The 27103-nt window shown below is 48.9% G+C and overlaps 1 protein-coding gene across 5 annotated transcripts in view; it reads right to left on the bottom strand.

The window, feature by feature from the left end:
* SLC2A9 (solute carrier family 2 member 9) overlaps window positions 1-27103 on the bottom strand; it is a 150622-nt gene that overhangs the window by 70654 nt on the left and 52865 nt on the right. For all 5 annotated transcript variants that reach the window (XM_088792890.1, XM_019716591.3, XM_074321356.2 and 2 more), the window contains 3 exons: window positions 24014-24159; window positions 7821-7953; window positions 2231-2418 (listed from right to left, as the gene is read on the bottom strand). In XM_088792890.1, coding sequence (XP_088649016.1) covers window positions 2231-2418; window positions 7821-7953; window positions 24014-24159 — 467 coding nt within the window. The remainder of the gene's footprint in view (window positions 1-2230; window positions 2419-7820; window positions 7954-24013; window positions 24160-27103) is intronic.

Genomic DNA, 27103 nt, shown 5'->3' with positions numbered 1-27103 from the left:
AATAGACAAAAGGTTTCAATAGACATTTCTCCAAAGAAGACATACAAATGGCCAACAGTTATATGAAAAGATACTCAGCATAACTAATTATCAGGGAAGTGCAAATCAAAACCACAATGAGGTAGCACCTCCCACCTGTTACGATGGCTATTATTTGAAAAAAAAAAAAAAAAAAAGACAAACAAATGTTGGTGAAGATGTGGAGAACTTGGAACCCTCACACACTGTTGTTGGGAATGTAAATTGGTGCGGCCACTATGGAAAACAGTATGAAGGCTCCTCAAAAAATGAAAAATAGAACCACTATATGACCCAGCAATCCCACTCCTGGGTATTTATCCAAAAGAGTTGAAAGCAGGATCTCAAAGAGATATTAGCACTCCTATGTTAAATAAAGCACTATTAACAATAGCCAAGAGGTGAGAATAACCTAAATGTTCCTTCATGGATGAATGGATAAAGAAAATGAGGTCGATACACACAGTGGAATATTATTCAGCCTTAAAAAAAAAGGAACTTCTGCAATGTGAGAACATGGACGGACCTGGAGGGCGTTACCCTAAGGGAAATAAGCCAGTCACAGAAGGACAAACACTGCACGACCTCACTTACACGAGTATGAGGAATCTCAAATACTCCCATCACAGGAGCAGAGAGAAGAATGGTGACTGCCAGGGGATGGAGGACGGGGAAAAGGGGAGTTGCTGTTCAACGGGTCGAGTTTCAGTTATGGAAGATGAGTAAATTCTAGAGAGCTGCTGTGATCACTGCACTTGTCCTTAACAACACTGCACTGGACACGTAGACATTTGCTAAGAGGGTAAATCTCATGTTAAATGTCCTAACGACAATAAAAAAAACCTACATGAAACGCAGTCAGTACGAGGAGGGCAGAAGTCTGGAGCGGAGCTCTCACCGCTGCTGGCTTTGGGAGAGGACGGGATTTTTTTCCCACCATGTGCCCATGCTGTGGGGTTTACAGATACAGCCCGCGGAACTGGTAAAGTTATATAGGGCTGCAAATCAGAAAATGACATCCCAGTGGAGGAGAGAGTTCTGCTTAGAAGTGTCATGGTCCCCAACCTAAATGCCTCATTAAATACTGATTCTGTATGTGGCTTTTACAACAGCAAGTGTGAGCTTCGGGAAATGAATACGTCCTCCCTGTCTGCTTCTCAGAACAGGCCACACTGCTGACCCAGGCCCTGCCTCATTCTGCTGACTTTCACCAGAGCAAGGAGCAGGTAAAACCAAGTACATGGCAAGACGATCTCATTTCCACCCAGTGTTTTTGAAAATAGAATCAAGAGCTGTTGACATGAGGCAGACCCTTACGGTTTTAACTTTCTAGGCTGTCATTTTTCCCCTTTTCATGTCACCTCCCCCAACACGCGCTAACCCCCTCCCTGCTGGCTTGTAGCGGGGAGGCCAGCCTCATCCATCTAAAGGCAGATGAGCTCTTTTATCTGGACTCTGTGGAAAGTCCCTTCTCCCTCCCTCTGGGCCCAGCCACACTTCCCCTGAGCTACATAAGGGACGGAGGGCACTGGACGTTTCAGTGCAAAATCTCTTCCACATGTCCCTGCCACGTGGTTGGCCGGCTGGCTCGCACACCTTCGTGAATGGGGAACTCACCACCTCTGGAGGCAAGCCACTATTCTCCAGAAGCATCAGTAATGACAGTGATCCCAAGTGGGCTCCCTACTCCTCAAAGTCCCAACTTCTACTTCCTGGAGCCCTGAGCGAGAAGGGGCACTGCGTCCATCACAGGGTTTGGGGAACTTCTCAGGGAGACCTGGTCCTCCCACTCTCCTGCCCACGTCAGCTCAGCCCCCCAAAAGCTTTTTTTAAAGGCTTGAGATTTTCTCAGGCCAAAGTCACCCATTGAAGCCAGCCCAGTCGTGAGTACTTTTATTTAAATCATCTCAATGTCCCTTACATATGACTCCCTAATACCCATTTTATTAAGAAAGATGACTTTTAAATATTTCTAGGGATGAATGACTATAATGACAGGTAGCACTTATTAAGGGAGAACTGTGCTAGCTGCTGCCCTGAAACTTTGCATGGATTATTTCTTTCACTGTTATGCTGTCCCATTTTACAGATGAGAACACTGAGGATCAGATTACATGGCTGCCTGATGGCACAGAGCTGGGCTTGGTGCCTGGGCTCCCCCCACCCCCGCAGCCCCTCCCTCCCGTCCCTCTGATTGTGCAGGCACACTCACCGCGTTGAGGCCGCAGAGCTGGTAACAGCCCATGGTGACAACCACAGTGATGAGCTGCCAGCGGGCAGAGGGCGTCCGCAGCAGCTCCAGCACAGACACCAGCTGGATGTGCCTCTGCACACGGCCCTCGGCCAGCACCTCCTCCAGCTCTCGGGACACGTCCTCTTTGCCCAGGAACGTCCGGAAGGCTGCGCAAAGGGACAAGCAGGGACTTTCAGCAGAGGTCAGGATATTTGCTGTGCCTAATGCTGGGCCCCACACGGTCGGTCCCACCACCCAGACACAGAAGCCCTTGATTGAAAATCGGAGAACAGAAGCCCAGAGAGATGCAGTGACTTGCCCAAGGCCACCTGGTCAGCCGGGAGAGAACCAGGATTCTCCTGGTTGCCCCACAGCAAAGCAGAGCGTGCCCAGGGTTTGAGTCCCATCTCTACCATGGGTCGGTGAATGTTTGTGATCGGGCCTTCCGCACGTTGCTGCTTTCGGTATTGTGCTGTCATAACTGGACAATATCATACACGCTGAACCCTGGCTCAGAGCTTCACACACAGGAGGTGTGTCTTCCGATGGATATTATTGAGCGTCTCCTGTTTGCCGGCCCTGTGCGTCCGTCCTCACTGGGAGTGTCCAGTGGAGGTCAGACCACCACTCGGCCAGGAGGCCCGGGAGTCCATTGTATCATTGGAACGAGGATTGACCCACGTGACATCCAGGGCCTTTTCCCCATGACCCCCTGAAATACAGAAACTTTGGGAAATAGTCTCAAAGAGCTAATCTTCCCAGGGTTCAAACTCACCCATGTGACATATGCCTTTTCCAGGCTGACTGCTGCAAATTTCCAGCCTCAGTGAACTTGTGATTTTTCACGAAGACCTTAATTGTGTAAACCTCCGTGGGAATCTGTGGTAAGGTGGGCTGACTGATTAGACCCCTGAGATCATAATAATCAGATCACAGGAGACCCTTTGAGAGCAGGTTTAAATATTCAGCACTGTGATATTTGTCCTCCTTCAGGGAAAGGTGGCTATTGTGACAGCTCCTGTGGATAGTTCATTCGACACAGGTGGCGTCATCCTTAAAAACACGGCTCTGAACCGCAGGGCATGTGTGATTGCTCCACTTAAGTAGCAGGAAAATAAAAGTCGTTAAGCTTGCTCCAGATTCTCCAAGAAGCAACCCACGAAGGCTCTGGGGTGCTATTTCCAGAAGTGTACTGAAAGCTGCCTCAGGATGTTTCTTTTATAAGCTATGATTTCATAGTTTTCGTAGCATTTATTAAGATGCATGGGAGAAGTAGCTGAATGTGTAATGTTTCCGCGTCATGCACTAAACCACAGTATTTCTCATACTTCTGCAAAGTTTAAAATACAATGTTCATGTGATAAAGTCATCCTAGAGTTTTAGGGCAGGAAAATATTTCTCTCTTCCCTGACATACTTGCTTTCCATATATAATAAGGAAACTGTAACCTATTTTTCCCCTTTTCACCTTGGCTGTCAGGAAGCTCTCAGCTAAAATAAACACTCAGCTCTTAACAAACTTTCCTGTGACAAAAATCTCTCTTCTTCCTCTTAAAAGTTATGATGTCTTCCTCTTTAACACATCAATTCAATGTCCTCCTGTATATGTGTTCATACAGAGAGTGTGTTCTACTTGCCCCACACCCCTTCTTAGAAGATTCCTGTGACTGGGTGAGGCATAGTATCTCGTGTGACTAGATGGCAAACGTGGAGATATGCCACTCAGTCCCCTTCAGGAAAGGACTCCCTGCTTGGCTGTGAGCAGCGTGGAGCTGACGGCGTCCAGCTCTTAGCTCCGTGGGCATCTGCCTCAACTCTGAAGCCCAGGTGATGCTGGACTTGCCTTTGTTTCCAGCCAGAGCCCAGGAGTAACCACATTCCCTTCCCTCCAGTCTTTAGGTGGAGGCTGGGACCTGGAGTGGAAGCCGCACCATACAGGGGCAGGGAACTGTGCAGAGGGAACGAAGTGCATGGGGCAGTGTCGGGGTGTCCTGCAGCCCGTAAATGGCCACCACTGCTTCTCCTGTCACAACTGTGGTCCTGCCAGCGCAGGGAAGGTGCTCATGGTGGTGTAAGGCTTGTGTCTTATTCAGAGCCTGGCACACGGCAGGTGCTCAGACCATGTTGGGTGAACGTCACTGGACCCTCCTTACATTTACTGATGTTTTGTCTGGAGAAGGGAATCCTCTGGGAGGAGAAGCCTGGATGTACGCGGGGTTGTTCTCCTTGGTCCTGAGATCAAAACCAGGACCAAAGTCAGCAGCTGGGAGGCGTCAGAGGTCAGCTCACCACAAGGAAGGACTGTCTGACTGATATATTCAAGGGCAGATTGGGTGGTTTCATGAGCAGTGAGCCCCCCATCCCTGGAGGTGTGCAAGGAGAGGCTTGATGAGCACCTGTTGGAAATGTTGCGGGAGGAACCCTGGACCACGAAGTCTCTAAAGCAAGCGCAGGACCCAGAAACGTGCAGCTTCAATGAAAGACTGGGAGAGGATGAGATGATGGCATCTTTGGGGTGGGGAGGGGACGAGTCAGACGCATATCATTGTAACTAGCGCTGCTTGGAGAGAGCCAAATGGCCTTACAAACTTATAGTCAATGAGCCCATTTCAAAACAACATTTGCTATGGAAAATAACCCTCCCAGAGGAGTCTCTTCTCTTTCATCTCCAAGTCATTTAACTAGTTCATTCGATCTACCCCAGGCCTTCTCCTCCTAGATCAAGTTCCCTCCCTCACCCTTGCACTTGGAAGTAAGAAGCTTCCGTGGCTCACAGCTCACTCACATTCCCGCATATGTTCTCATCACAAACTGCAAAGAACTTGAAAAAGGAAAGAGAATTTGCACTTTCCAACTAGAAGGAGAATCCTCTCGGAGCACGGTCAACTCCCAGGCTGGAAAAGGGAGCTGTTATGTAACCAGGTCTTGTACCAGTTAAAGACTCACCTTTACTCAAGGGGGAAGAGGCTAACATTTATTGTGCACCTACTATGTGCCAGCCTTGGGCTAGGTGTCTTACAGACTTTATCACGATTCCTAGTGTTGTTCATCCACTGAGCCTCAGGGAAGCTGGGAAACGTGCCGGAGATCCCAGGTAGAAAGAGAGGGAGCCAATGTTCCCACCTCCATCTGGCTGATCTTCCTTTCCACACCCCTCAAAGAATCATGAAAAGAAACCAGTGCTGAGAAGCTAATAAAACCAAATTCAGTTCATTTCAATCAACCTGCAGCTCCTGAAAACTTGCCGGGGGGCATAGGCGGGGGTAGGGGTGCTAAGGACTGGTATTAAGGGAGAGACAAGGCATGGTTTCTACGCAGAAGGGCTTCTCTCCACGGGGAGGCAGAGCACAGCTCTCTGCCGCTCTAGGTGGACGGTGCTGGATGCCGGGCCTGCAGGCCGCTCACGAACCCCTGCAAGGGCAGTACTCTTCCTGCCATTTAACAGATGGGGAAACTGAGGCACAGAGGGATGAAGTGACATGCCCAAGTCCCACTGCAGACCTGGCATTTCCACTCCTGCACTGCTGTGTGTCCACAGGGGTCATGCTGGCCTGGTTCAGAGGATGACAGTGACAGCAGGTGGTCACAGGCAGCTGATCTCCTTGCATCGTGCATCCCCTGTCCGAGAGTTTAGGTCGCCTTAAGACAAACTGAAAGTTCTCTTTCCCAGCAGTGCTCCTTAGAGGCCTGTGGGCATGCTGTCTTTGCAACGATTGCTTTTGCAGGCAGTGGAACTGGCACCCGTGTTAATATGGTCAGGAGTGAGCTCCGTAGCTGTGGCTTATTTTTTCCCATTAGTAAATGAATAATTTACTACTGCAGAATTCAAAAACAAAAATTATTCTACCGTGGTAAGAAACTTAATGTGAGATCCCTCCTCTTAGCAAATTTTGAAATGCACAATACAGTATTGCCTCATATAGGCACGATGTGAGCCCTCTAGGGCTTTTCAACTTGCAAACCTGAAACTTTATAGCAACTTGTCATGTCCCCCTCCCCTCAGCCCCTGGCACCCACTAATCCAGTGTGATTCTGTGAGTTTGAGTATTTTAGATTCCTCACATAAGTGAGGTCATGCAGTATTTGCCCTTCTGTGACTGGCTTATTTCACTTAGTGTAACGTCCTCCAGGTCCATCTATGTGGTCACATTGCAAGATTTCCTTCTTTTTCAAGGCTGAATAATATTCCATTGTCTTACAGACCACATTTTTTTTTTTCATCCATTCATCCATTGACAAACGTTTCATGTTGTTTCCACATCTTGGAATAGTGCTGCAGTGAACAAAGGAGTGCTAAAATCTCTTCAAGGTTTTGGTTTCAATTATTTTGGATAAATACCTACAAGAGGGATTGCCAAATCATATAGTAGTTCTATTTTTCATTTTTTGAGGAATCTCCGTACTGTTTTCTGTAGTGACTGCACCATTTTGCATTGCCACCAACACTGTGCAAGGGTTCCAATTTCTCCACACCCTTGCCAACGCTTAGCTTTTGTGTTTTTGGTAATAGCCATACTGACAGGTGTGAGGTGATGTCTCATTTTGGTTTGGGTTTGCGTAACCTAGATGATTAGTGATGCTGAACATTTTTTTCATATACATGTTGGCCGTTTCTATGTCTTCTTTGGAGAAATGTCTATTCAAGTCCTTTGCTCCTTTTTAAAGGTTATTAGTGGTTTTGTGTTTTTTTTTTTGTTTTGTTTTTTGTTTTTTGCAGGAGTTCCTTGTATATTTTGGAGACTAACCCCTTATCAGAAATACAGTTTGCAAATATTTTCTCCCATTCCACTGGGACTCAGTCAGAAATCACCCTTTTAGAATCGTTCCTGTGTCACCTACAAACCCCATTTCCCAGCCTCCCATGCGGGCTGATTCCTGTTAGATCCCAGCCATGAGAGGCACTGATGTGGGACTTTAGGTAAGAGGAAGGAAGACTCTGCTTCTGGCTGCGCCTCCGGCACCACGAGAGTTGGGGAGGGTGGCGGAGCAGCTGAAAGAATGGGGGAGGCTCATATCATGGTGAGATCTTCAGGGCAGAGACCTGAGCCCCCTAGTTCCTGCCGCCCCTGGGTCTTCGTCTATTCCTGCCACCACATGGAGGGTCCAGGCAGGTCCAATGGCCTGGACCTCAGACCTAGCCTCCCAAGGGAATCCATGCTCTTCTTGAGGGTAAGTGTTGCAGTGGTTTGGAAAAAGCTTGTATTTTTAACTGACCTCTGGCAGGAATTCACTTGAATATACTTTCTTCTTGCCTTCCTGAAAACTAGATCCCTGGTAACCAAGGTAACAAACTCTAGCCCCTAATGCAAACGAGAAGCAGTCAGCTGTCTCCAGTGAGGACCATTGTTGAGACCCACTTCTGTCCACCTCGCAGGAGACCTTGCCTCCGGGATGTTTCTGGCCATGTCTGGGCTGTGGAGCAGCCCCTCAACCCACCCCGGCCAGAGCACCCACGGGGCAGGGCATTATGGTAGCCCCTAAGGCACGAAGCATCCTTAGAAATGTAATGACCCTCCCGTGCTGACCCTGCGAAGATGCTGGAGCCGCGTGGGAAAGACAAAGGGCCCTACCTTTCTCAGCTCCTGCCTGGTCATGCTTCTCGAAGAGCAGGTAGCGTGGGCTCTCGGGGAGGAAGGGCAGGCTCACCAGCTGGACCAAGGCGGGGAGAGCAATCACTCCAAACAGGTATGGCCAGGTGCTCTCCTGAGGGGAGAAGAGGGGCCGATGAATGGACGGGGCCTTCAGACTTACGCTGGGGCTGGGCCGAGCATTCTGGCTTTCTGCAGAGTGATCCCACCAACAAAGGCTGAGGGAGGGATGGACTCGGTTTGGCCCCAGCCCCACGTGTCTGGCATTCTCCACGAGCTCAGTGAATCCTGTGAGGTGGTGACCTGCAAAGCAGCTCTGAGAAGGAGGGGTCCAGGGGGGCCAAGGGCTGACGGACCCCCGTGAGCCTGAAGGGGCTCGGCTCTTTCTTGGGGGTGTGGCCTTGGAAACCACTCCCAGGCCCCCAGTATCTCCTCGTCACCTGTGCAGTGGGGACAGCGCAGCCAGCGCTCAGGCTGTCGTGAGAGTGGGAGCCCATCACGCTTGACTGTGGGCCCTGGGCGCAGCGGTGCACACAGCAAACTATCGTTGCTGCCACGTGGATGCCTCCAATGACTGACCCCTCTTGCTCTTGTCAGTGAACAGAAGTGACGGTGCTGGGGCGGGGAGGGGGGCACAGCTCACCCCTTAGGGACGGAGCTCTTCACTTTCCAGCAGCGTCTGTGAAAGTCACACAGGCCCTACACAGGCATTTTGAATCACTGGAAGCAGCGCCCTCACCTGCAATGCAGCTTAACTGCAGCACGGAGCCCTGTTATTATGAGGGAGGCAGCACCCTTCCCGATTTCTTTTTTAACCCAGGTTTACGCCTAAGCGTTCCCTGGGCTTCTGAAAGCAGAGAAGGTCCATGTGAGGCAGCTCTGATCAGATAAAGATGAAAAGCAAAACGCTCGGTGCCAAAGTCTTGACATGTTTTATTTTCTAAGAAAGTCAAAGGAGACAGTCAAGGAGAAAAGAAGATAAAGTCACACGAACGAATGCGCACAGCGGGTGACGTTCCTGCTGGTGTTAGGTGGTGACTTGGGGGGATGTGCCCCTAGAACCCTTGAGCGGCCGAACTGGCAGGACGGCAGGAAGCCCACGTCAGCCCCCCGCCGCCCCCCAGTGTCTCCTACAGCTGCTTTGTCAGAGGCAGAATTCCCTGTGCTGTTCCGGCTTGGCCCTGCTGGGACCCCTGAGGACACAGGCCCAGACACATAAGTTCCAGGATCCCACGAGGGTAGAGCAGGCAGAGATCCTGGAAGCACGGAGCCGGGCAAAGGGCCCCAGCCAGTGTCTACTCGTCCAGGTGCTAAATTTCAAGGTACTTGGGATTCTACGCCCCTTTCTGCACTTAATAACAATCTACATTCACAAAACAGTGCTGGTTTCAGCAGCCAGCACTGTTCTTCCGTCGTGCTGGGAGGCCCTGGTCAGGCCAATGCCAGCTTTTCAGTTATGTGGAGAGCTCTACGTAAGGGACCAGGCCTGGGGACAGAAGGCAGAGCCGTGGTTGCCAGGGGACAGGGGGGAGAGTGGGGAGTGGCTGCTAATTGGTGTGGGTTGTGTTTTTGGGATGATGATAATGTTCTGGGAGGAGAAAGGAGTGATGGTCGCACAATTTTGTGAACATATTAAAAACGACCTAGAAAGATGTGTTCTATGGCACATGAATTATATCTCAATTTTGAAAAGAGATCCTGGAAAAAAAAACAAAAATGTATTCACATCAATCATCTCATCAGTGGCAGAGCTGGGACCGAGCCCAGGCAGCGTGGTACCCAATGCTGCTCTTTCAACCCCTGTGCTGTCCTCACGGACAGACCAGTCAGTCAGACCCAACCTCCCTGACTATCTATTTATAGAGCGTGCCCTTCTCCTTCCTGGGGAATCAGGTAAACGCCATTTCTTTTCTCCATAAGTCCCTGGACTTGACGCCCATTATTAATCCCCTTGCCAGCCTTCTGTGTCCCAGCCGAGTCACCCTGGTGTCTGGGTCTCCTCGTTCAGACCCACTCAGACCATGGCTTTGTCAGCCACGTCCTTCTCCCTCTCTCATGGATCATCTGCCATCAGATCAGTGGCCTCCAAATGGAATGCCAGAAACAAGACAGAGAAGTGTGGTTTGTTCTCGTACGAGCAGAAGAACGCCCACGAGATCTGGACTTTGCCACTGGTGACCTGATTCCGGGGAGATGTAAGGTGCGAGGCTGGATTTTCAACAGCCGGGGACCAACCCTGGTTACCAACGTCCTCTGTGACATTGGATGTCAGTCTCTGCCTTTCATAGCCCCACTCATCTTTGAAGTTAGACCCGAGATTAAATTCTGGTCCTCCTGCTTACTGACTGTGGGGCCATGAGCAAATTCTTTCTGGACTCACCGCTGTCTCAGCTAGAAAAGGAGAACAGTGGTTAACACATGCTTTGCAGGGTTTCTGCGAGGGTGACAGAGGTGACACCTAGCCTGGGTCTGGCCCAGGGCTGGTTGGGAGCCAGTAGATGTTGGTGTTTTCCCCCTTTGCATGGTTCTGAGCCCACGTAAGTGGCCCATCCTAATGGAAAAGGGGTCTGAGGTGAGACCTGCCACCCCCGAGCCTGTGACTTGATGATGGGTTGAGTGTCTGCAACTCACATATCGCACCCGAGCGGGAAGTCTAGGGGTTACAGAGCCGGCATACCCACTCTCAGGGCCCCGTCTAATTTCATCAGCCACTGCCCCTCCTCCCCTTGGGGTCTCTGTCCAGCTGGACATGGACACCTCTGGTGGTCTCTGCTGAACCCACCAAGAGCAAGTATGACACCCTCCCTCGCGGGGTGCTGTCTCCTCATTTGCAAGATGCCAGGTCACACCCAGGTGCCTGCTCCCATCGCCTCCGCCTCTGAGTGCGCTTGACGCTTGGCACAGTGCGTGAGGCTTGATTTTCAAAGCAACCTAACCTCTTGTTTCCTTAACTCATTCACGTTGTCATTCATTTCATTGGTGGGCATTTCTGGAAGGACAGGGCAGGCGTGAGGATGGTAACGGCAGGAGCAGAGCAGCAGAAAGGAGGCTTGGCATGGAGCCCTGTGCCTTGTTTTAGTTTTTCCTAACAAGCCAATGCCATCAGCTTTCCTGCCTCTGATGACGTGCCCCCTTTTCATAACGCGGGCTCAGCATGTCCCAGTCTGCCAGGCACCTGGAGCAGAGGCTCCAGGCAGCATTATTGCTTTTCATGAAGAAAGCTCTTTTTCAGAACCTCAGCTCTTCTCCTCATCTTTGAAATGTCAGCAGGGGACTGAAGCCAAAGAAAGTGCCGAGATTTCAAACCGAGGACCATTTACTGGCTACTCAGCAGAGGCGTCCCTCTTTCCAGGCTGTGTGTGATTCAAATTTAAATAAAATATGAAGCAGCAATATGAATAATGTTAATTCGGGGCATTTTTCTGGAGTGTCACGTACCCCTTTGAGATTCCCGGTAGCGAGTTCCTGGTGTACACACCCAGCCCCTTTTACTGTGACTCAGCCACTTAGCCTGACCGGGCCTGGCCTGAGAAACCCAAATATTCTGGCTCTTGGGGAGGGCCCGAGTCGTGCCTGGTCTGACTGACAGCGAGATGGGTGTATGTGTGTGCCGGATGAGTAGGGGGGGATTTCTTTCCAATCACTGTCATTTTCACACCAAGCCCTCCTGGGCAGGGACCCAGGGTAACTGGGTGCTATTATATTCTCCCCACCGTGTTCAAAGCTTGGAAAGAAATTATTTGTTTTCAGTAGGTGTTGTTTGGGAAGCTCAGGGGCCATGTCACACACAAGTGAGAGGAGCTCCTTGTACAAACATTAGGACTTGAAATCCGCCAGAAGCAACAGCTGCCTCCTCCTGTTAGGAAAACACAGTAGGTTTGCATCTCCCCAGGGCTCCCAGGCTCCACTAACCGCACAGCTTGGCACTGAGCAAACAAGAGAGGGCCTTCCGCCTGCAGAACAAGCTGGGCCTTCACGGGCCCGGACAGGGCCCTCCATCCAATGAAGCTAATACAAGAGGCTGCTGAACTCCTCGATGAAAAGCTTCCTGGCTGATCAACACCACCAGTGCCATCTGCTGACACCAGGCAGCGAGGGGAGAGAAGGGTGAATCTGTGGGCTATAGGCAGGGGGAAGTGGGAGGGAGCCCGGAAAAAGGCACGTCTCCATGTTCTCCCATCAGGCCTGGGAGCCTTGATTACGAGAACCCAGCAGATCCAGCCAAAGCTTTGGCCAGGAGCTCTCTGTCGGGACAAGCTCAAGTGGTGTTTAGCTTTGTTCTCATTTCAGAAGGGCTGTTAAACTACATTCCTTCTCAGGCGTTTAGATTTGTTTGACTTGCATCTTTCTTGACAGCTGAGGGATGTGGATTGAGATAAAGAGAGTAAATCGTCCCAGGCCAAGGGACTGCAGGAGGATTATGGGAGAACAGAGAGGTATTCAGAAAAGCATGGGTGGCTGACTGGCGCTAGAGGTTAAAATGGGTTTGAATTAGAGACTGGGCCCAAATTCAGGGGCTGTGAATGCCAGACTTGAGGAGTTTGGCTTCATTTGGTGGACACAGGATCCACTGTGTAGCATGATAGCAAGATAGGCCCTTTACTTATAGTATATTCACCCCAGGGAACATGCATTCTTGTGCCCATTTTACAGATGGAGAAACTGAGACTCAGAATGGCAGTAACTTGTGAAACGACGTGGCTAGAAAGCAGCAGATGGAGGAAATCTACAACTTTCTGACTTCTAAGTCGGAGCGTTTTCCAGCCTGCCATGTTTGCTCCCCTGAGGGGCTGGCGAGACGCAGCCAAAGCCCCACCATAGGAATGAATCACCAGGTACACGGAGGGGCAGGGCGAATGGGGGTGTGGCCCCCGCTGGCCTGTCTTGTTCATCTCTTGTCGTTGCCTCCCTGGTCCTCTTATTGAGCCATTCCAGTCTTCTCTCAATCTTCTTCCTATTTTTGCACAGGCTGTTCACTCTGCCTGGAATGGTGTTTCCCTTCCTCCCACCTGGCTACCTAACTGTCCCTAGCCCTCAAGGAGGACAGAAAGGCTTCCCAGGCCCTCCCCTGATGCATTAGGGCTGCTCCATGCTCCCTCCACCCTGGGCTTCCTAGGCGGCTACCCCAGTCTGGTGTCCCTTCCATCTGCCCCTCTTGCAGCGAGTGCCCTGCAGGCAGGAACTTGGTCTGTTCATGTCTGTGGGATCTGGTACATTGTGGACACTCAATAAACGTTGGTTGATTTGAGAAAAATGCATTGATTGGAATTATATGGCTCTAGGAGCAGACATTATGGCTCGAGGCCTCTGCGGTGTCCAGAGGTGAGGCGAGGAGGCCCTGGGTTACGGGCGCTGGGGGGGGGGGGAGGGGAGGGAGAGAGGAGCTGCCTGAGAGGATGAGAGGACATGGGGGGGGGGGGGGAGTTAGGGTTAGAGAAGGGTTACCAGCAGAGGCGTCTGTGGGGAGGGCTAGGACATCCTTCTGGGGTCTGCCCCGGCCACTCCGCGCTTCATGCCGTCTCAGCCCCAGACGCCTCCTCCCCAGGTTGCACTGTCTAGAACAGCCGCCCCCGACCCACTCCTCCTTCCTGCTTTGCTCTGCTTCACCGCATTTATCACAACCTGACTTCATGTATTTATGTCTCTGATCCGTGGCCTCTGCTAAGATGCAAGGTTCATGAGGGCAGGGACCCTTGTCTGCTTTGGTCACTGCTGGACAGAGCCTAGACCAGGGCCAGGCACACAGTAGGCACTCAGTAATTGTCAAATGAATGAATGAATACATCCGGAATAAACAAACTAGTCCGAATGGAGGCTTGGACTCCTGCCCGCTGAGGACACTAGAGGGCGCCCGATCTCAGGCTGGATCTGGGCGTACTGCCCCCAGAACCCCCAACCTCTGTGCCCTGGGCCTTGGGCAGCTGCTCCCCATAAAGTGGGAGTCCTGGGACAGACCGTTTTGGTTATAGACAGACAGCGTGATAAGAGCGAGCGTCTGGGTCAGGCTGCCTCCGCTGAATCCTGGCGGGGCCCTTACTAGTGCGTGGCCTTGGGCAAGTTCTCCAACCTCCTACAAGACCCAGTTTGCTCATCTGAAAAATGGGTATAATAACAACAATTACGGCCTATAGGACCTTCAGCACATTTGTTAACCTCTCTGTGCCTCAGTGTCCTCATTGTGAAATGGGGATAGTATCAGTAGTATTTCATTCACAGGGTGGTTGCATGAATGCCATGTTGAGCTGACATATGGAACAGGCTTCGATTGGAGTCTGGCCCACAGCAAATGTGAACTGTTGGAGCTTGGGCCCAGGTTTGAGGATGCATGACCTTTTCTCTGCCTGACCTTTGAAAAGTGATTCTGCCTTCCAGGCTTTGCTCCAAGGTAATAGCAGACTGGCTGCCAAGGCCACGGTCAGGGCAGGAGCCTCCTGAACAGGCCACCTCCAGAGACACCCATCTTTCCCTCCATGGGGCTCAGGAAGTCCTCGCTCCCTTTGAACACCCTCGCCTACTCAGGCCGCCTACTCAGAGGGCAGCTGAACTAATCATTTTCCCCTGAGGTTGTCTTGAAGACAGAATAGTAAAGTTCAGGCAAGCTTCAAAGACTTCCTCTAAAGTTCCAGATGACAAGACTTCAAGAACTATTAAGCTTATCTTTGTATTGCTGCAGACTTCCTTGCTTACAGACCAACACACCAGCTGAGCTGAGCAAGGGGCTGAAGTGCCCCCCCCCGCCCAGGGGCAGGCATCACCACACAGCATTAGCCATCAAACCAGAAGCCCAAGCAGATAGGAGCCTTGGAGCGACTTCGATGCAAGGTCAGGAGAGGTGACGCACCCAATGTCACGGCACTCTGAGTATTTGGTGGCCTGAGTCTTGCCCACACCACACACTTCACAGCAGGGGAGCACGGGGGTCTGTTCTCAGAGGCAGAGAAGCAGCAGGGAGTATGTCAAGGTCACCGACCCCACGGTCGGATCTATGATGACACGACGACAAAACCTCTGACCTCAGTCCCCTGGAAAGACCAGTAGGAGAATGACCACTTGACTCCGAAAGAGAACAAAGGAAGCCTCTAGGAGAGAAGTATTGTTGCGGGGAGACGGAGGTGGCAGCCATGACCTCCAGGGGCTCAGGGCATAGAGGTCGTGCACGTAACGTGCGCAGCACACACTTTGCACAGTGCAAAGCTAAACAGAGCTAAGATTGCAGGCGTGATTCCAACATGTGCAGCACTGTCCTAGGGACTGTACAGGGGTCACTTCGTCTAATCCTCACAAGAACGCAGTGAGCTGTGTACACTTATCATCATTTTCCTAAGATACCCACGGTCACAGAGCTAGTGAGTAGGAGAGCCGGGACCCAAGCCCAGGCATTGGCCCAGGACCTGTCTTTGAATCACTTTCCCAGGAGTTCTCAGCATCAGACTCACCTGGGGGGGTGGAGGGGTGAAGACACAGATTGCTGAGCCACACCCCAGAGTTTCAGGACCCTAGGGACTGGTCAGGGCAGGGAGCACACTGGCGATCCGAGCACCACAGCCTTCTGACTACAGCTGTGAGTGGTCACTAAATGAAACCCAGTAACCACAGTTTTCAGACACTAGCTCGAGTGCTTCACAAGCGGCAGAGCCCTTCCCACACAGAAAGTAACTCTTTTTCCTGCTGTTAGAGAGGAACTGTGATCATCACTGACCCAGGAAGCTACCAGGACCCTTACTCCCCATGTGAAAAGCCTGAATTACCTAAAAGAGAAGATTCAGAGCTCTGAAGGTCATGGGAAGGAGTTTGGACATCAACCTGAGACGAATTCTGAAGTGGCAGACAGAATGCGGAGGTGACAGTCTCTAATTCCCCCCCCCCCATTTCCCTTCAAAGCAAATTCATTGGGTATGTGCTCCCGACCCATCTGAACATTTTCTGTGGCTGTAGAAAACATCTGGGCCATGCCCCCAAATGGGATCCTTCATTTCAAAGAGGACAGGTGTGGTTTCCAAGCAGCTGGAAAATAAAGACGGTTCTCAGCCAGTGAGAATGTTGTTCGGCTGTCTGGGGTTTGAAATCATCTTAACATGGATAAATAAGTTTCTTCTTATATTCTTATAAAATTCAAGAGTTCTTTTCTTCCTGAGCTTGAATGAAGTCCAGAAAGTTCTAGATCGAAAGCTCACAGAAAATAAGTGCTTTCACACACTCCAGGGCTGGGTCCACATGAGAAAAAGATGAGACTGAAAGGAGTGCCTCGCCTGACTTCCTGTCCAAGGCCTGGAAGCTGTGGGGCTGCCTCCCTCTGTTCCCCATCAACAGGTCAGGACTTTGGTCCTCCTGCAAAGAGGTCACGGGCTCTGAAGCCAGGAAGCTCAGGCCCCATTGCCTTCTTGCCGTGGTCATGGTGGTAATTATTACACCTCTCCCAAAATGAGCTCTTAATTAATTTATAAAATGGAAGTTCCTAATACTTATTTCCGAGTACGGCTACCTGAATTAAATGAGATACTGGAGGACTTCAATTTAGCACCAGCTCCAGGCACCGTTCCAAGTGCTTGACATATATTTCCTTCTTCAAGTTTTATAAAAGCCCCATGGAATAGGTGCCACTGTGAGAGAAAAAGTCCCACAGCATGTGGGGGGTGGCCCTGAGATGCAGACCAGACAGTCTGGCCCGGAACCCACACGCCCGCCAGACCACACTACACAGCAGGGCTGGCTTTGTGCGCTCCCCTTTGGAGTTCATTCTTCTATTAGACAGTCACATTCTCTTAACCTTTTTTAATCTCATGGGGAATTTCTCTGGTGTGAGATCCTTTGTATTTTGTAGATTAACAATAATTATTGTGATGTAATGATGAGCATTTGGTAATGCCAGGTCTTTGTCATAATGTGCTAAAGAGGGAGCTACTGTCCGTAGGCAAACTGCAATATTTATAAAAGTGGATCACAAACTAGATACAGAGTGTCTTTAAGATGTTCCCCAAAGAAGCCGGCCCGGTGGCTCAGGCGGTTAGAGCTCCAAGCTCCTAACTCCAAAGGTTGCCGGTTGGATTCCCACATGGACCAGTGGGCTCTCAACCACAAGGTTGCCAGTTCAATTCCTCGAGTCCCGCAAGGGATGGTGGGCTCCGCCCCCTGCAACTAAGATTGAACACGGCACCTTGAGCTGAGCTGAGATGGCTCAGTTGGTTGAAGCGCGTCCTCTCTACCACTAGGTTGCCGGTTCGACTCCCACAAGGATTGCTGCAACAGTGGCAACTGGACCTGGAGCTGAGCTGCGCCCTCCACAACTAAGATTGAAAGGACAACAACTTGACTTGGAAAAAAGTCCTGGCAGTAAAACAATAAAAAAATAAAAAATAAATAAAGAAAAGATTTTGCATTTGAGGATTTCCCGATGGGAAGATCACCGTGGATTATACGGATGGGCCCTAAATGCAATCACAGGTATTCTTTTAAGAGGGAGACAAAGGGAAATTTGACCACAGAGAGAAGAGGAGGAAGCAGTGTGACCACCAGGGCAGAGAATGGAACGATGTGGCCATAAGCCAAGGAGTGCCGGCAGCCCCCAGCAGCCAGAAGAGCTCGAGGGCACGTTCTCCTCGTGGGCCCCAGGAGGGAGCACAGCCCTTCTGACACCTTCACTTTGTCCCAGTAAAGCTGGTTTTGAACTTCTGGCCCCCAGGAATGTGAGAGGATAAATTTTAGTCTCTGTTGTGGGAATCTGTTAACAGCACCAACAGGAAACTTATGTACTTATACAATATCCACTCTCACTAATAAGCAAAGAAATTTTTAAAATATCATAATGCAATACTACACTAGTTGTTACTTGTATTTATTTGTGGGTTTTTTATGGTATCAGTTTTTACATTTAATTCTTAATATCTTTTATTTTAGAATACAGCATAAAGCATTTAAATTTATCTTTTCCCCAACTCTCTTACCACTTTTTCCTAATATCTAATATCAAAGAGCTATTTAAATGCTTATGGAAGACAAAAGTATAGCGTGACACATACTCTGGAACACTGCTGGTAGGAAAGTAAATTTAGGCAGCCTTTCGGGAGAAAAATTTGATAATATGCATAAAAGTCTTAAATAAATAGATATTCTTGGACCCATTGTTTCCATTTCTTGGACACTAAATGACACAAATTGAGATTTGAATAATGATTTAGGTAGGAGATGGTTCATCCCAAGTTTGGAATCTGCAGTGTTTCAATAATAAACACTGGAAACAATTCAAATGTCCAGCAACTAAAAAAAACAATGAAACAAGTTATGGTAATTCATAAAATAGAATATTGTACAATTATTAAAAGTATCATCGCAAATAATTTTAATGACTTGTTCACAACATAATTTTGCAAAATAATCAGCATACAAAGTTATAAATGGAATGAACCAAATCCTGCATTTGTGTGTGTGTGTGCATGCATAAGTTACAAAAAATAATGGAAAAATTTTTTTTAAATTGTGAAAATGTTTATCCAGAAATGGTGAGATGCAGAAGTTTTAATGTTTTTATTTCACAAATTCTCTCATATTGTGTATAATGGGTGCACAATGGATGCATCATAATCACAAAAATCCAACAAGTAAACAGAAAGGAGTTCAGGGATTTACAAAGGAGATATTTGTTTCAATATTATTCATGTCAGCGGAAATTCAGAAAGGCATTCAATAATGGACAGTGCTTACAGTGCACCTTTGTGATGGACTATGATGCTGATACTATTTTAAAAGTATGTGTTTACAAAGTGATATAGAGAACTGATTTTGATATGATGGTGATTTCTTTAAAGCAAGACACAAAGCTAAGCCAGTATTATTTCTATTGCATAAGAGATACATAGAAACAGAAAGAAACAGACCAAAATATTATAAGTGCCTGCTCCCCCACCCCAAAAAAATACGGCAGAATTTCAAGTGGCTTTACTTCCTTTACGTATTTCCCAAATGTTCTAAGCTGAGCACTAAATATTTCTATATTTAGTGACAAATAAATAAAGGGACAAAATGGACCTAAGTCGTATGGGAAGTGTGCTACCATTAGAACAATGATGAACTCAGCTCCCACTTCTGCCCTTGGCCTGATACCTCCTCCAGACCGGATGTTCTTCCAGGCACATGAAATCATTCATTCATGCCGCCAAGTTGTTCCCATGTGTCCCCACACTTCTGCCTACAATTTGCATCTAAGTTCCTTTCTTCTTTATCATTGCAGGAGAAAGAGCTAATTAATAAGCTTTTAAAAATATCCTTTGGAAGCATAAGATGTCCCGTAGGCGTTCAACCTCCACAATGTTTACAGTGTGGCTTTGATTAAACTCACAGCACCAGCATTAATTCCTACATTTATTTCCTTCTAAAGCCTTCTGGCGGCTTCCTCTAAAGCCTTCTCACTACTTCCTGCAGCCTCTGCATTTCAAAGCTATTACCTGCACTGAAGCACAGTTTTTCTCTTTAATCTTTTTACAAGCTCAGTTGTCTCTGTCTTTGAAGGTCAATGAGAAAAAAGATTAATATGGAGAAAATAAAATTCTGACACTTAGTGAACTAACTAGGGATCTCATTTGGCCAGTACATCGCAAATCCCCAGGGGTACATGAAAATGTCCCACTGATGTTCTTTCCTGGACCGGAAGCCCAGTGCCCTGGAGTTTGGATGTGAAAACCAGACATTGACTGAGTTACTCACGTATCCTCCGAACCGGCTCCCAGACTATCTGGGAAAATCCATCTAAGGGGCAGAGACAGACTCCAAGGACCAATGCACTCCTTCCCAGCTGGCTCCGATCAGAGGGTGGGCAAGGGCACTGTGCCCCTTGGTCAGCATCGTGCTTATGAGCCCCACGGTTGCAGGGAGACAGTCCTTGAATCAGCTCTACCTGCAAGCCACTCTGTGACTTGGGCAGTTCATGCCAGTGACCTCGTCATCTTGTCTGCTGCAAAGCCGCTTCTCCTCCAGGGCTATCTTAGCATCTGGTACCCCATTCTACCTGGCTGATGTGCCGACAGCAGGAGTTATCCTTGGCTCCTCCTCCCTCAGACACCGCTTCCCATCACTCAATCTTATCCACCTGTCTCCGTGCCCACAGCCATCACCCTAGTCCAAGCTCTTAGCTTCCCTCCACTGGACAAGCGCCATCTCCCCGGCCTTGGCTGGCCTCCATTCCTTTCTCCATAGCTCACAGCTGCGGCTCCAGCCTCCGACTCACTGATCAGCAAGGGTGCTGAATGGATGAGTGAACGAAGAGAGAAGACAGAGGATCAAGAAAGACCTGGGACCTGTTATGGACTGAATGTCTTTGTTCCCCCCCTCCCCAGTTCATATGTTAAAATCCTAACCCTCAAGGTTATAGAATTAGGAGGTGTGGCCTTTGGGAGGTCATTAGGTCATGAGGGTGGGGCCCTCATGAATGGGATCAGTGCCCTTATGAGAAGAGAAGGGAGAGATGATCTCTCTCCCCTTCGTGAGAACACAGCGAGAAGATGACCATCTACGAGGCAGGAAGAGGGTCCTCACAAAGACCTGACCGTGCTGGCACCTGCTCTCTGACTTCCAGCCTCCAGAACTGGGAGGAACAAATTTCTGTTGTTTACAGACCACCTAGTCTGTGGTATTTGTTACAGCAGGCTGAATGCACGAAGACAGGACCCAAGTAGCAGAATTGGCCTGATACTGATTTACACAAGAGGACGTTGATGAGTGACGAGCAATTGGAAACTATCTCAAAAAAGAAAAAGCTTAGTCTCTGTTGAGGCAGACGTTTATTTACTTTTTACTCTGATGGATAACAACAGTATTGTTCATTGACTTTAAAATATACATTTTATGTTTAAAGAGCTAAGGTTGTAGTTGTTATATTGGTTTTATTGTCACATACATAATGTTTACTTTTGGAATTTTAAAATATGTTTAAAAACAAAAGGCAAAAGAATCTCTTTAGTGTGGAACCTTACTTTGGCAAAAAGACATTTCTAAGACGCTCGCATTAATTATAGAAATTGTCATGCATGGGACAACTGCAAAGGTAACGTGCGAGTTGTTTTTGCAAAAGAGAAAAACAAATTGCAGTTGTAATAACCTCAAGAGGTTGATAATAAAAGATCAGAAGCAGGTGCCTGTGAGGTGACTTGGATCAGCTGAAACAGGAGAAGTCATACCTCATGCTGGAGAATTATACACTCTAAAATGATTAAAATGGTAAACCTTGTGTTATGTATAATTTGCCCCAATAAAAACAGCAAAATAGGGCCAGCCCGGTGGCTCAGGCAGTTAAGAGCTCTGTGCTCCTAACTCCGAAGGCTGCTGGTTCGATTCCCACATGGGCCAGTGGGCTCTCAGCCACAAGGTTGCCAGTTCAATTCCTCCAGTCCCACAAGGGATGGTGGGCTCTGCCCCCTGCAACTAAGATTGAACACGGCACCTTGAGCTGAGCTGCTGCTGAGCTCCCAGATGGCTCAGTTGGTTGGACCGCGTCCTCTCAAACACAAGGTTGCCAGTTCGACTCCCGCAAGGGATGGTGGGCTGCGCCCCCTGCAACTAGCAACGGCAACTGGACCTGGAGCTGAGCTGCACCCTCCACAACTAAGACTGAAAGGACAACAACTTGACTTGGAAAAAAGCCCTGGAAGTACACACTGTTCCCCAATAAAGTCCTGTTCCCCTTCCCCAATAAAATCTTTAAAAAAAACCCCAGCAAAATATTCCAAAATAATTTTTAAAGGATAAATGCCAACCAGCTCCAATTACCCTATCATCACGTGGCCACCATGTTTGATTTCTCAGCTTATAAACCCATCCCTGAACGAGGCAGGAGGTGGCTCTAGGGTTAGTAAGGCTCGGGCACGATGGGACCCTGAATCCCCCTTATGGTGATATTGTGATTTATAACAAGAAATATATATTTGTTCTTCCTTCCATTTCTGGAAGAGCTCCTAAATCCCTTAGAATTTCCTAAGTGATAAGGTGTCTTGATAGTTATTAATATAACAAACCCCTTTCAACCACACCTGAGTTTCGTTAATGAGGTGACTTGTGGACCACACCTAAGGATGGGGGCTGGATGCTAAGGGAACCAGCCAGGTGATTAGAGGGCTGAACCTCCCCGAAGTTCAAGACAGGAGAGGGGTTGGAGGTTGACTCAATCGCCAATTGCCATAATTTAATCAACCACGCCAATAATGACACCGCTATAAAAACCTAAAAGGATGGGGTTTGGAGAGCTGCTGGGCTGGTGAACACGTGGAGGTGCTGGCAAGTGGTTCACCTGGACAGGTATAAATCAATAATCTAATAAGTAAACTGGTCTCCTGAGTTCTGTGAGCTATTCTAGCAAATTAATGGAACCCAAGGAGGAGGTCGTAGGAACCTCTGATTAGTAGCCAGTTGGGCAGACGGCCCAGTGACAGCCTGGACTTGCCATCGGCATGTGAAATGGGGGCAGTCTTGTGGGACTGAGCCCTTAACCTGTAGGACCTAACGCTATGTCCAGCTACTGTCAGAACTGAGCTGACCTGTAAGATGCCCAGCTGGTGTTGGAGCATTGCTTGGTGTGAGGAAGGAACCCACACATCAGAACTGGGGTCCGATTCCTCCTCACATTCCCAGAGAAGCCAGCATGTCCCATTCTTGGCTGAGTCAGACGCGCCCCAGAGGCAGGTCTGAAAGCAGACGACCAGGTTCTGGTTTCAGCTCCAATATCGTTATCCTAGCTAGTTCTGTACCTCAGCGCTCTCTGCTCCCATTTCCGTGGCTGTCAGTATGAGATGCTCACGAAGGAGCTGTGAGGATTTCAACGGCATAACAAATACATATTCTACGTAAGCTCAGCGTGATGTGCACATCTGCCAGGTTTCGTTTATTTCCACTGCAGCCACCCCCTGCCTCCTCCTGCCCGGAGTCCTCCCACAAAGCAGAGCTTTGTCAGTTGTGCAATGTTCCAGGGCATTGGACAGACATTTGACCATCACTCCTGCTTTAACCTCCTCCCTCCATCCTGGCCTTCTTGTGTAAGTGGGAAGGGAATGTCTCTGCGGCCCTAGGAGGCATCCTAGCCATTCTCTTTCCCTCATCCTTGTGGGGTACAGGCAGCCAGTCTTGTGGGCTCAGGCTGCCCCTCCTCTCTATCCCCAGGGCACTGCCTCAGCCCCCCCACCCTCCCCGCACCACAAGCACCAATAGCAGCAGTCTCCTTCCAGGTCTCTCTCCTCCCTCCTCACCCTTCCAACCCTAAAGCATACCCACTTTTTAACTGACATCTGGCCACGTCATTCCTCTGCTCTAGTGCCACCCAGGGCTCCCTATTTCCCCAGGACAATGTCGGCTCAGTGAGCAGGTGCCTGGTCTAACGCTCCCCACGCATGCTCTTCCCTCAGCCCCCGAGCCATTCTCAATTCCTTCACAGGGCAGTTCCCCATTGCAGAGTTTTTCTTTACTTATTCCCTTTTTCTGCAATGTGTTCCCTCCAAACCCCATCATTAGCTGCCTAACTCCTGCTCACCCTTCAGGGCTCAATTTAGAAGCCACCTCTTCTGGAAAGCCTTCCTTGGTCACACCCCACCACACCCCTACCTGGGTGAGATCTTCTTCCTTGCCAAGGCCATGCAGCAAGTAAATTGTTAAACTGGGATTCAAAGTCAGGCCTTTCTGCTTCCAACACAGAGAGCCAAAAACTTAAGAATGTGCAATCACATATTTATGTAGGAAAGACTCAGAGTGAGGGAGAACTAAGCAAAACATCTTAGAAAGATGCCCTAAATATATTACATGAAAACAGCAAGTTGTGGAACAATGTATGACACGATGCCATTAAAAAAATCTATGTATGTCTATATAGGTTTATAAAAGCAAAGTAAAAACTTAAATAAACACTAATTGAGGTGTTAACAATAGCTATGAAATAGGTAGATTTGAACGTTCTGTAAGGTTAGAATTTGTTATGTATTTTTTATGTTCCTTCCTTCCCCAAATCAAACCTAATCAAAAGAACTCAGCAACAACTTTTCTCCAATAAGTGAAAGGGCTTGAATGCTCAGGAATTCCAAGACATAGGGTCAAGCTTTTGAAGGAAGGGCTCACCTCTGACTACCTTTGTCCTGCAAGGGACATGGGGAGCTGAGATGGAGACACAGAATGAGAACAAACATGGTTGGCCGAGAAGCCACACTTACCTTTCCCAGCAGCTCAGGCAGGCCCAGCACCTGTCCCGTGAACACACCAATACAGATGAAGATGGCAGTCACCTGTCCCAGAGAACCACGGATCTCCTTGGGTGAGATCTCACTCAGGTACATGGGAAGTGCACTGAGGGCGATGCCTGTGAAGGAAGCATGGCAGCTGTGAGAGAGTTGTCTCCTCTGAGGGAGGAAGACTCTGGTCACAGCACCTCCCTCTGCTTCACCCTGACCAAAATAGCACTGTAGCCACAGCACCATTCCCAGAACTCTGCACAAACTGCCAATGCTTTAACATGCACTGTATCATTTAATCCATTAGGTATGGTGCGAAGGTGGACTTCATAGAAAAGGAAATAGCCGGTGATGGTGATACTAGTGGTAGTAATGATGTGGTGGTGATGATGGTGGTTGTGGTGGTGGTGGTGGTGGTGGTGATGGTGGTGGTGATGGTGGTGATAGTAGTGATGGTGGTGATGGTGGTGATGGTGGTGGTGGTGATGGTGGTGATGGTGGTGGTGATGGTGGTGGTAATGGTGGTGATGGTGGTGGTGGTGGTGGTGATGGTGGTGGTGATGGTGGTGGTAATGGTGGTGATGGTGGTGGTGGTGGTGGTGGTGGTGATGGTGGTGGTGGTGGTGGTGGTGGTGGTGGTGATGGTGGTGATGGTGGTGGTGATGGTGGTGGTAATGGTGGTGATGGTGGTGGTGGTGGTGGTGGTGGTGATGGTGGTGGTAATGGTGGTGATGGTGGTGGTGGTGATGGTGGTGATGGTGGTGGTGATGGTGGTGGTAATGGTGGTGATGGTGGTGGTGGTGGTGGTGATGGTGGTGGTGATGGTGGTGGTAATGGTGGTGATGGTGGTGGTGGTGGTGGTGGTGATGGTGGTGGTGGTGGTGGTGGTGGTGGTGGTGATGGTGGTGGTGATGGTGGTGATGGTGGTGGTGATGGTGGTGGTAATGGTGGTGATGGTGGTGGTGGTGGTGGTGGTGGTGATGGTGGTGGTAATGGTGGTGATGGTGGTGGTGGTGGTGGTGGTGATGGTGATGGTGGTGGTGATAGTGGTGGTAATGGTGGTGGTGGTGATGGTGGTGGTGGTGGTGGTGGTGGTGGTGGTGATGGTGGTGATGGTGGTGGTGATGGTGGTGATGGTGGTGGTGATGGTGGTGGTGGTGGTGGTGATGGTGGTGGTGGTGGTGGTGGTGGTGATGGTGGTGGTGGTGGTGGTGGTGATGGTGGTGATGGTGGTGGTGGTGGTGGTGGTGGTGGTGGTGGTGATGGTGGTGATGGTGGTGGTGGTGGTGGTGGTGATGGTGGTGGTGATGGTGGTGATGGTGGTGGTGATGGTGGTGATGGTGGTGATGGTGGTGATGGTGGTGGTGGTGGTGGTGGTGGTGGTGATGGTGGTGATGGTGGTGGTGGTGGTGGTGGTGGTGGTGGTGGTGGTGATGGTGGTGGTGATGGTGGTGGTGGTGGTGGTGGTGGTGGTGGTGGTGGTGATGGTGGTGGTGGTGGTGGTGGTGATGGTGGTGATGGTGGTGGTGGTGGTGATGGTGGTGGTGATGGTGGTAATGGTGGTGATGGTGGTGGTGGTGGTGGTGATGGTGGTGGTTCAGAGAGTTATATGTACTATTATTAACCTCATTCTAAATATGAAGAAAACAGGCACAGAGAGGTTGCATAACTTTTGAAATCACCAAGTAACATTCAGAGGTGACCAAAGAGATTATTTGCCCAATAGATCAGGTCTCTGATTTTAGAACTTGAACTTTTCCCACCAGCTTACAAAACCTATTTAAGGAAATCATGGCAGATTCTGTTACATGTACTCATTTTACAGAATTTTATATACTAAGTCACCCACATATGACCTCATAACCTTTGGGATAAATTTACATGTTCAGAAGCTTATGACTGATGTTTCAAATAATAAAAGTTATAAAAATATTTTGCAAGATACACTACACTGCATACACAGAGGGTCTATTAGTAGAAATAACATGAGGCCTCGTCAGTTTTAAGAAACCTTGTTTCCACCCGTATCTGGGTAGGGTTATTCTTCAGGTCCATGATAGCCCTATAAATGTCTGCAAATGCATTTTCCCCGGCAGATTCATGGCTTGTTTAGCGCATAGACCACACCCTCCAGAGTCGCACTGACTCCCAGTTTAATCCTGCAATTTATAAGCTGTGAGGCCTTGGGAGGGTGGTGTTAGCTTCCCTCAGCCTCGGTTTGTCAGTCCACAAGATGGGGATAAGCACTGAGTCTAACTTCATATAATCTCTGTGAGAGTTAAATAAGATATGCTCAGTGCTTCACTCCCTGTAAAGTGCTGTACCAATTAGTATTATTAGCACTTACTATTATTGTCTAATTTTTCACCAGATTGTGAGGGCCTCAAAAATGTCTTTCCTGACTTGGCCTCCCCATGTCTCTAGCCCAGTTCCCAACACATTTTAGGTATAAATCAGTGTAGTTCAAGCTAAGCTGAATTTACTCCAGTTGCTAGCATTCAGGAGGCCATTCCTAAAAAAAAAAAAAATTAGTGAAGGGGGTGCATGGCCCAATTTATAAGCAGAGGATCTCATTCATTTATTGCATCTCGGCTCAGGACAGCTTTTACTGGTTTACCAGAAAGGCAAACACGCATAAGGTGCAAAGAGACAGTAATAATCTGAAAAGTCACAACATAAACCAGATGATATTTGAATCTTTATCTAAAATACAGATATTGGGAACATCTGGCCTCGTGGACAAACTGGCTGGCCACAAATCGATTTCCTGTGCTGTGGTTTAGGGACCAGTGCAATAGAGGTTGAAACGCACAAGATTCAAGTCCCAGTGCCCTACTGTTCTCACCAGTGACCCTGGTCAAGCTAATTAGCTACTCCTTGCCTCAGTTTCCTCATCTGTAAAATAAGGGTAATAATTGCTGTCTATTCCTATTGTGGTGGGAATGAAATTACTACATGTAAGTCTCCTCTCTCACGTGTGGTCACTTGATAGACACTTAAAACTGTCAGTTTGCTTGCCCTGATGCTCCACCTACCCACGGGGGCTAACTATTATCATCTCACAAAAAACTA

This window comes from Rhinolophus sinicus, chromosome 1 (assembly GCF_057876585.1).
Source record: "Rhinolophus sinicus isolate RSI-liver-muscle chromosome 1, RSI-T2T, whole genome shotgun sequence".
NCBI lineage: Eukaryota > Metazoa > Chordata > Mammalia > Chiroptera > Rhinolophidae > Rhinolophus > Rhinolophus sinicus.
Note: the sequence above shows the minus strand (reverse complement) of the source record. Positions and strands in the feature narration are given on the sequence as shown.